This window comes from Nilaparvata lugens, chromosome 11 (assembly GCF_014356525.2).
Source record: "Nilaparvata lugens isolate BPH chromosome 11, ASM1435652v1, whole genome shotgun sequence".
In the NCBI taxonomy this organism is placed as follows: domain Eukaryota; kingdom Metazoa; phylum Arthropoda; class Insecta; order Hemiptera; family Delphacidae; genus Nilaparvata; species Nilaparvata lugens.
In genome coordinates this window covers 14,263,225-14,272,130 of record NC_052514.1, presented here as the reverse complement: position 1 = coordinate 14,272,130, position 8,906 = coordinate 14,263,225, and the positions used below count along the sequence as shown (strand labels likewise).

At 34.9% G+C, this 8,906-nt stretch overlaps 1 protein-coding gene across 1 annotated transcript in view; it reads left to right on the top strand.

The window, feature by feature from the left end:
- Positions 1–447: 447 nt before the first annotated feature.
- LOC111056375 (proteoglycan 4-like) overlaps positions 448–8,906 on the top strand; it is a 44,681-nt gene continuing 36,222 nt past the window's right edge. Inside the window, exon 1 of the mRNA XM_022343737.2 lies at positions 448–706. Within this exon, the coding sequence (XP_022199429.2) occupies positions 704–706 (3 nt within the window). The 5' untranslated portion in view covers positions 448–703. The remainder of the gene's footprint in view (positions 707–8,906) is intronic.

Below are 8,906 nucleotides of genomic sequence, written 5' to 3'. Positions count from 1 at the left end.
ATATCCTATGCAATGCTTCAAGTAGGCTCAAATTGAAGTTTGGAATGCTTTTACAATGCTTTTATGAGATACTGTAAGTGGAAAGAAAATCAAGTGGAGTAAAGTGAGAATTTAGAGGAAATTACATGTAAAGAAATATATGAATGTACAAGATCGATCCTACATCTCAAAAATATAAGAACATGATAGAAATTGTAAGAATTGAGGAGGAAAGACATTGTAAAGAGCTATATGAATGTACAAGATTGATCCTACATCTCAAAAATATAAGATAAGGATGGAAATTATGTGAGAGTGAGGTCGAGAATTGATAGAGAGGAGGAGCAAAACACTGCTGAAGCATGGGAGGTGGTTGAGATGAGTAGGAAAGAAGAAGGGAGGACTTGCTCCTCCACGGAGACCAGAGAGGTAGAGGTTCTACCCCCAATGAAGCGAAACCAAGACAAGACAAATACTGGACAGTACCTTCGATGATATATACAGCTGATAGACTCACCTCCAGTTGATTCTCCGTTCAGCCGAGTAGTCGATACCTTAGTATCGATTTCGCGGGACCGGATCAGTCAGTCAATATCTGATCAAGCAAGGATTGTGCGAAATTCACAGTAAATCACCGACAGCTTCGGCCATATCTCATCCTTCATATCAAATCTCAATATATCACCGTCATTCATCACACTCTTCATCTCATCAAGCTAATGCAATGGCAAGTAGACATCACTTCATTATCCATTTCATTCATACTCATTTCTGTGTAGCAGTGAATGTAAGATCTTCTCACATCTTCTCTTATCTTCTCACATCTTCTCTCATATTCTCACATCTTATATCTATTCCAATGTTTAGAATATTTTTATCATAGACTAGGTAAACACAGGTTAGATCTGTGGTATTATTCAGCACTGTTATATTCGAATGCTCCTATTCTGTTTGTTTCTCTCAAATCATTTTCAATCACAATTCTGAGTTTACCACACATTTTTAGAAGCTGAATATGGATCCTGCTAATATAACTGTGGGTATTTTTCTTTTATCTGTTTCTCATCAGCTCTTCCAAGCACCACTTTGATTGAATCTTTCAATAATGTTCCATTCACTTTTTGTGTAGTTGAGAAGTTGATATTGTGGTAAGTGTGAGTATTGTGGTGGATATTCAACTAGTGAGCCCACCGGGCTAGAGCACTCGCTCAAAATGCTGCTGATATTCTGTCGTCTGCTGTTCTATTGAAAGCAGTGGAAAATCAAAAGTTCAAATTGCATTGATTCTTATTTTCATCATTGTAACCAGCTAATAGCTTATTATTTTTGTGATTTGAGGTGATAAATTATTACCGTAGGCCTGTACTAAATTTATTTTTCATGCACTTACATTATCAATCGGGAGTTATCGTCGATTATCCAAACAAATCTCATCCAGCCAGCCAGGTCACTCGATATTATTATTATCATCCAAACAAACAAACCCACAATGACAAATGACGACTCGAGTCTCTTGCCAAAAGTAGGAACTCGCTACGTTCTTTCAATAAATTTGAAGTTAAAAATTTATATTTTTTCGTTCACTTTGTCAACTTGAAGTTTTTACAAGAAATATTTCCGGATAGTTTGTGAACATTCGTTATGAAAATTAAGGAAAGTCATGTGAAATCCTTATAATAATTCATTTTAACAAACTTTTGTCAACTAATTACATTTGTATAAGATTGATTGGGGTATTGTTTTGGTTGTTACACCATTATGAATACATTCAACAATCTACCCTTACTACTGTTGAGATCGATAATTGAACTGCATAGGAATTGAAACTAGTTTCTCATCACTCCCAAGAAAGAGTGGCTGTGTCAAAAGCAAATTTCAGTCACTTTTTTGTTCATTGAATTCTTTAAAATTATTATTAAAATAGAGGTTCTAATCATAATCTATCAACTTCTAATGCTTAAAAAAATAATTGTTTTTCTGCAACTGCCGTTTGGTGATCGTACACTCCAATGAATTATTAATGAATGCTATTCCTACACTTCTATAAAATACTAAATGATTATAGTAGAGGGTTATTCCTGTTGTATTATCAATATTATCAGAAGCAGACTTCACATACCGTAGTACAATCTACGATGCATGTAGAACTCATTGTGGGTTCTCATTGGAGTAAATGGGGTGCTTTATGTCAAAGAAGTAATTAAAAATGCACTGAGAAAACTCTCAGGCTAGCAAAAAGATTCCTAGTGGAATAGAAGAATTCATGTGAATTTTTATTGAGTATCTCTCAAGGGGTTTTAATAGACTCCGACAGTTGTTGATATTCGGTCGTAAATAAGTTATGAATATTTTATTTCATCGAGGTCTCTGTGGAGAAACGGTGAAGAAATTATATCGTCTCCTCTGAGTTATTTTTCAAATAACACTATCTTATTAATGAGTTGGATGGGTGTACGGTTTCTCCCATGGGAATCAAAGGTCACATTTAAACAGCTTCGTTAGATGACTCCCACACGCTGTATTCAAAAACTTCTCGAGGTTTTGAGTTGGAACTATCCATTGGTTTCAAACTTGCTGACAAAGACAAATTGATACATCAAATAAGTTCATAGTCGGTGCTCAGTTAAGCAATAGTCGCCTCCTGTGCAGTTTGGTCACTAACTTAACTGCCTATAAAAATTCTTCCAACGTTTTTAAGACTGGAAGCCTCACGGCCAAACAAATAATGTGAACGCTGTGAATCTGCCAACTCGATACAACCGGTTCTATAACTCATCCAATATGCCTTGCGAGCTTGCGAGAATGGAAAATTGATTCAGGACATTTTTTAGTTCTATAACTCAAATTAGGGACACACTTTGTAGCATTTCGTTATGTAAATCAACGAAGATGTACTTCATTAATCATTTCGCTTCAGGTGTGGATGAGGGGCTCTCCAGTGCTTCCAATCAACGAGAAGCCGGTAGACTGGCCTATGCATTTTTGGAAATATTCATGCTAGGAAATCAAATATATTTGAATAGAATAGATATTGGTTCGAATAAATACCTATTAGTTCTCACTTTTCTACTTATCAATCACTCTAAATTGAGAATTGAAAAGGATTTTCATGTATTAGGCTATTATAGACTAGCAGGTAACCTGTGCTTCGCAAGGAGCTTATTAAAAACTTGACAAACTAAAAAATTGAAGTGCTAAAATCTTGAATAATAGGCCTATTACCATCCTCGGTGAATCAAGAATCTATATGCAGAATTTCAAGTTATTCAGTCCAGTAGTGATGATGAGTCATACGTGAATTTCCTATCCCGTACGTGTATAAGCCAATTCTTTCCTCTATCTATATTATTATAATATATATATATCATATTATAGATTACGATATTTTATAATAAGCGATAGGAAAAAACTGGGGAAGACAGGGGAAACTCCAAGGGAAGATTGTTTTTCAAACAATCAATTAATTTTGCTATGATTCATTATCAATTTATCTCTCCAGTAGATTATATGATTGTATCAATCATTGTTGAAAGCAATCACCAGCTTAAATAATTCATCATTCTTGTTGAAAACTTCAAAATTCTCGTTTGTATACAACATATGAAGCATACTCGTTTCGGACAGACATTGCTGGAACTAGCCTATATATTTTCAAATGTTTTAACATGAGTATTCATGATTCACACGAGAATGTGAATGATTTTGAATTTGTATGCAATTATAAATAAATGTCGTACAGAGTTATGTAGTACTTGTAATCATCCGTACTCTCCTAATAGCCTGTTAGTAGAAGATTCAGCTTGGATGGACCATAATATACTGTATATAATTTGTTTAAATGATGTATGTAATAATCATAATAATTTAGTTGAAATTATTTTATTCAAGAATGAAAAGAAGTGAATTCCAATCCAAATATGCAGTGAATATCTTAATTATTGAAATCTTCAGATCTATATCACTCCGAATCTCATTTTTGTCGATTAAGTCAGGAATATCGGGGCACCGAGCTTCGCTCGTTATTTTTATTTATTGATAAACAGAACACAATTCTCTAAAGTGATCGTGTTTGTATTTTACAGCTGGCGATTAATACGTCAGCTTATGAATTTCGGGGATGCGATATTTTGATTTTCCACAGAATCACTCGCTCACTTTTTACTATCCACAGACGACGAAAGTCTCAGCTGTTTCAGCCAAGGATGAATTATCTTTTTAATGTCGTTCAGCGAGTTTTCCCAAGGATGAGACCTAGTGCAATCGAATTTTTTTATCATAAACCTACTATGTTCCAAATTTCGTGAAAATCGTTAGAGCTGTTTTCGAGACCCGTTGAACATAAATAAAATAACCATAAATATGAAAAACCAAATATAAAAATATATACAGATATTGCTCGCTCAATATAATAGGATATTAAAGTACAGTGAAACTATAAGGTAGTTTATCAACCACGCATGATAACTCAGAACGAGTTCGTACCGTAGACGCACCGCAGTGTACCATCGATGTACTATAATAATTTACCATCAATTTATGACAACAATAGCTTACTGAATGTCATGACAACTTTACACTGTATATCACAATTAAACACCCATAAACAGCGCCAACTTAGCAGTGAGTGTTTGCCTGAAATTGATTACCGTATCGATGGTAAGCGAATGTCGATTGTTGAGTAGAGTTTACCGTTCACCTGTAGCCGTATAGACCTATCTGGATAATATGCTTCAAGGCATGCAACATGGGACTCTTCCCGCCTCAAGCAACTTTTAATTGGCTTCAAAGTAGCCAACAAACAGCATCTTGCGTAGGATGTTCAGGTACAACTATGGTGAGGTTCACTCCGAACTGTATGCATTCCTTACTGCTTCCCTTCAAACTAATGCTGAAAGTTTGAAGTGAATCTTAGTCGCGTATCTTCAACTTATTCCCCAAGTCCCAAAGTGGAGACTACTGGTGTACTGAATGCACTCCCAAGCTTCACTTATGTACTGTAATTAGTTGGTGTCATGTAGATGTAATGCTGATAGCACCCTGAATATATTTAGCACGCAAGTGACTTCATTGCAGAGTCTATTTGTGGCTACGTACTTAGTCTATGACCTTTTTAGTTGTATACTTGTAATTTTACTCTTAATTACTCTCTCCAGATTCCAAAATGTTGGAAATCACGAATTTGTTGTTTGAGGGGAATGAACTTTTGAACTTATTGAGGATATGCTTGATGACTTTATTGAGTAACCAAGTAGCTTACAATGTGCTACAAGAGGCAAGCAATTTTCCAGGACATGACTTTTGAGAAGTTATTCCTCATGATAGAAGAGTATATTATCACTGAATATTACAAAATTTACCTCATAATATTCATTGATCCTTTATCGCTTATATGAGATTGATTAGGAATGAATAAATTAATGTAAAAATCTTAACAATTGTAATAAATTAAATTTGATAAGCAAGCAAAATCGCTAAATGAAAGGATTTTATAGGTCTTGAGCAAACAGCTGCTTCATTATCGCAGGGTGCGAAAAAAATAACGTGACACAATTGACTTTTATGAAATAGAACAATTAACTTACATTAAATAGAAGCGTCAGTGTTCCCCACGATATTATTCGTTCAATGGAAAGAAGCATAATGTTAACACAACAGAATAAAGATGCAGCTACGAATAATCAATCAGTTGGAACTCAAGACTATTGTCTTCAAGTATAATATTAATTTTAATGAAGCATTAGTTTCAGCAGATGTGCAAGAATTTTTGGTTCTTCTTCTAATGATAATATTTTGAAGCACCGTGAGCAAAAATGTCAGAAAAATCAACCAGAAATAATGGGAGATACTGTTGTTCGGTCTTATTCGCCAATGTAATATTTTTCAAAGATTTTCCACAGTTGAGAGTTCACTAACACAATTCTCAATTATTCCAAATTAATAGCTCCAACCTGAAGAACATTATTATTATTATTATTATGGAGAACATTTTAGCTTCCATAAAATTCCAATAACTGAGGTAGATTCATGGATGACAATAATGAAAGGAGGATTCAAAAGGATGATCCAGGGCTACTTTTTTAGTGATACATAAAAATAATACAGTACCCTTTATTAATGTTTCAAAACATGAAATACCTTTTACTTCTTGAATATGACTTCTTGAAGGGCTAGTTTTTTGTGATAAATAAATTATATAGTACCCCTTTTACATCATTTTTATTTGCATAATTATGACTTCTTGAATATGAAGTATCTCGCATAGGTTATTATTCAAAAATACTACAGTTCGATTCGATTGGTTTGTTTCACAATGAGACGGGTGAGCAAGCTGCGACCACCCGCTGCTCGTACTTAACAATTCAGGGCATCTTCAGGTTTGTCGCTTACCGCGGATAAGTGACGCCTCGCCTGCAAGCGGTCGGTCGGGTTATTTAATAAGTTGGCGCAGTCGAGAAACCCTCACCTCACCCTTGCCAGCTCCAAACAGGTAACCAACCGGCACTATGCCAAAAGATGTCTCCCACAAACATATCTATAAAGTGCTTGTTTCTGTGATATATAATCCAACGTATATATTTCAATGGTCTGCGCACGTTTGCGTAAAATTACCGTTAACGTTTGCGCCTGGTCACGCAAATATTCAAGTGTTGCCATTTTCCACCACAACACATTTCTCCTCCTCGTCATGCCTATTATCACCATATCTTCGCGGAATTGTAATTTTCAGATTATTGTCTCCGTGCTGTTGGTTGTCAAGGATAACAAGCGACGCTGTTTTTCGCTATTTGTCAGGGGTCAGTGTGTTGATTTATTAGGAGAACAATAATTCGATTTTGGTAGTCATATTCGCGTTGTAAGGAAAACTGCTAGGATGACCGTCCGTTCATTTCGAAACAACTTTGGAGTTGGTAGAATGTGGTCTCATCAGTCACAAGAAATTAGTAGTTAATGTGTATGCGAAATTCAATCTGCTACTTTAAGACTAAAATGTAGTTTCACCGTTCATCCTGAGAGTTACACGAATATAAATCTGATCCGCGAAGCCGTACTGTTTAAATGGAATTTATAAAAAATAATATTAATATTTATTAATAATAATAATAAATTTTATTATTGTGGATGATCAGAGCCAATAAGAAAATCCATAGCTCATTTATCAATTATGATGGAGTTCTAGTAACTGTTTCAAAAAATAAGCTACATCTTTCTATTGTTTCAATGTTTAAGATTTATAAACGATCTACTTACATTCCTTAATCGTCATATATGAAACTACAATAAAGAGCCTGAACATCCATCAATGATTGAATGTAGTTCATTAAAAGTGCAAATCGAAGTTCAATGATTGATTAAGCTCAAGTATTTAATAGATACTTGGAGAGTGTGAAGTTTCAAAGATACTCAACAACATTGCTTTGAAAACTCTTCAACTTGTATGAAGTTTGAAATGCAACTGATTGTGGCATTATTTATCTCAAAAGATCACTTCCATCAAAGAACAACTTATTCAATTCAGGAGAGCTTATTCTACAGAGACTCATCTATCAAGTTGGGTCATGTCAGAGGCCCTGAAATTGATCAGGTGCGACCTGAAAGCTCTGACACCGGTGACACCAGACCTGAGCTAGCCAGGTCACTGGAAATGGATGAAAAAACCTATCAATATTTTATGAATCGTATAACACGAAAAATTGTAGAGAGAATTCATTCATCAAGTAAAGAGTTATGTAATTTAGCAAGTGTCTACACTACTCTGAATAGCAAGCCAAAGGAATAGCTCTTGAAATATTCAATTCCACTATTAAGTTGCAACGAAAATAACTATTCAATTAGGAAAAAATCGAGCAGTGAGCTGGGAAAAGGAATGATGTTGGCATGAGGTGGTATTCAAAAGAAAATGAGTGGGAGATGACATCTCTAAATTGGGACTTGGGACAATTGGACTCGATCAATGATGAAACATCTCTCAAAATTCACACCTGAATAATAATGAAATCGTATTCAATTGAGCGATTTCTGCTGTAATCATCTCGACCTGCAACTCCCACGTTGCTGAAGTTTTTTGCCGATATTTCATGGAAAAGAACTAAGTAATATTATGTTAAGTCGATGAGATTCACAGGTATGAAGCATCAGAGTTCAGTTACAAATCTGAACTCTCTTGAGTTTGTAAGTTCGAGTCAGAAAATGAGTTCGCAGCGAAGAGTCGCTTGAAAGCCAATTAAAACTTTCAAATCAATCTCTCTTTTCCGGTGTTCTATCTTTGTACAGCTCGAGTTCTCCTCGATGAAAAATGTCTGACAGGACATATTTTTTGAAAACTTGTCCATTGATGCGAGACTTGTCCTCTCTGAAGCGTAGGCGGCATACTGAAAATGGATTTAATATCGCTGTAAAAGTTTAAAACATTGTAAATGAATTGTGTAAAAGTGACAAATCTGTAACGCTGTTCTATTTCTCGACTTACCCTGTCTATTCTTCAGTTTTCAAATGATTTTTCTTTTTGCTTATTTGGTTCTCTTCAAGTATCACATTCTATTTCATTATACCTCCCACCTCCTCCCAGTTTGCTTGCTTATCATCAATTTGATAAGCTAATTAGGAAGGCGATAATTAGCAGAGGGAACATGGATATTCTACATCATTAATTATAGTTGCTAACTTAACCATCAAACATCATAATCTATTATTACTACTGGCTTCGTCTATGGGTTAAGACTGAATTTGAAATTCTACCTATAATCTAACCTCAAGGGAAATAAACGCATACTTGAGTAATTCATGCTGTTTTTGAATCAATATCTGGTAGGAAAATACAAGTGGAATTTATCAAACAGATAACTCCAATTATTATAGAGTTGACAGTTTGCATTGGAAGGCAATGTTTTTAGGTTTCTTCAAAGGTTTACCAGAAAACTAGAAATACT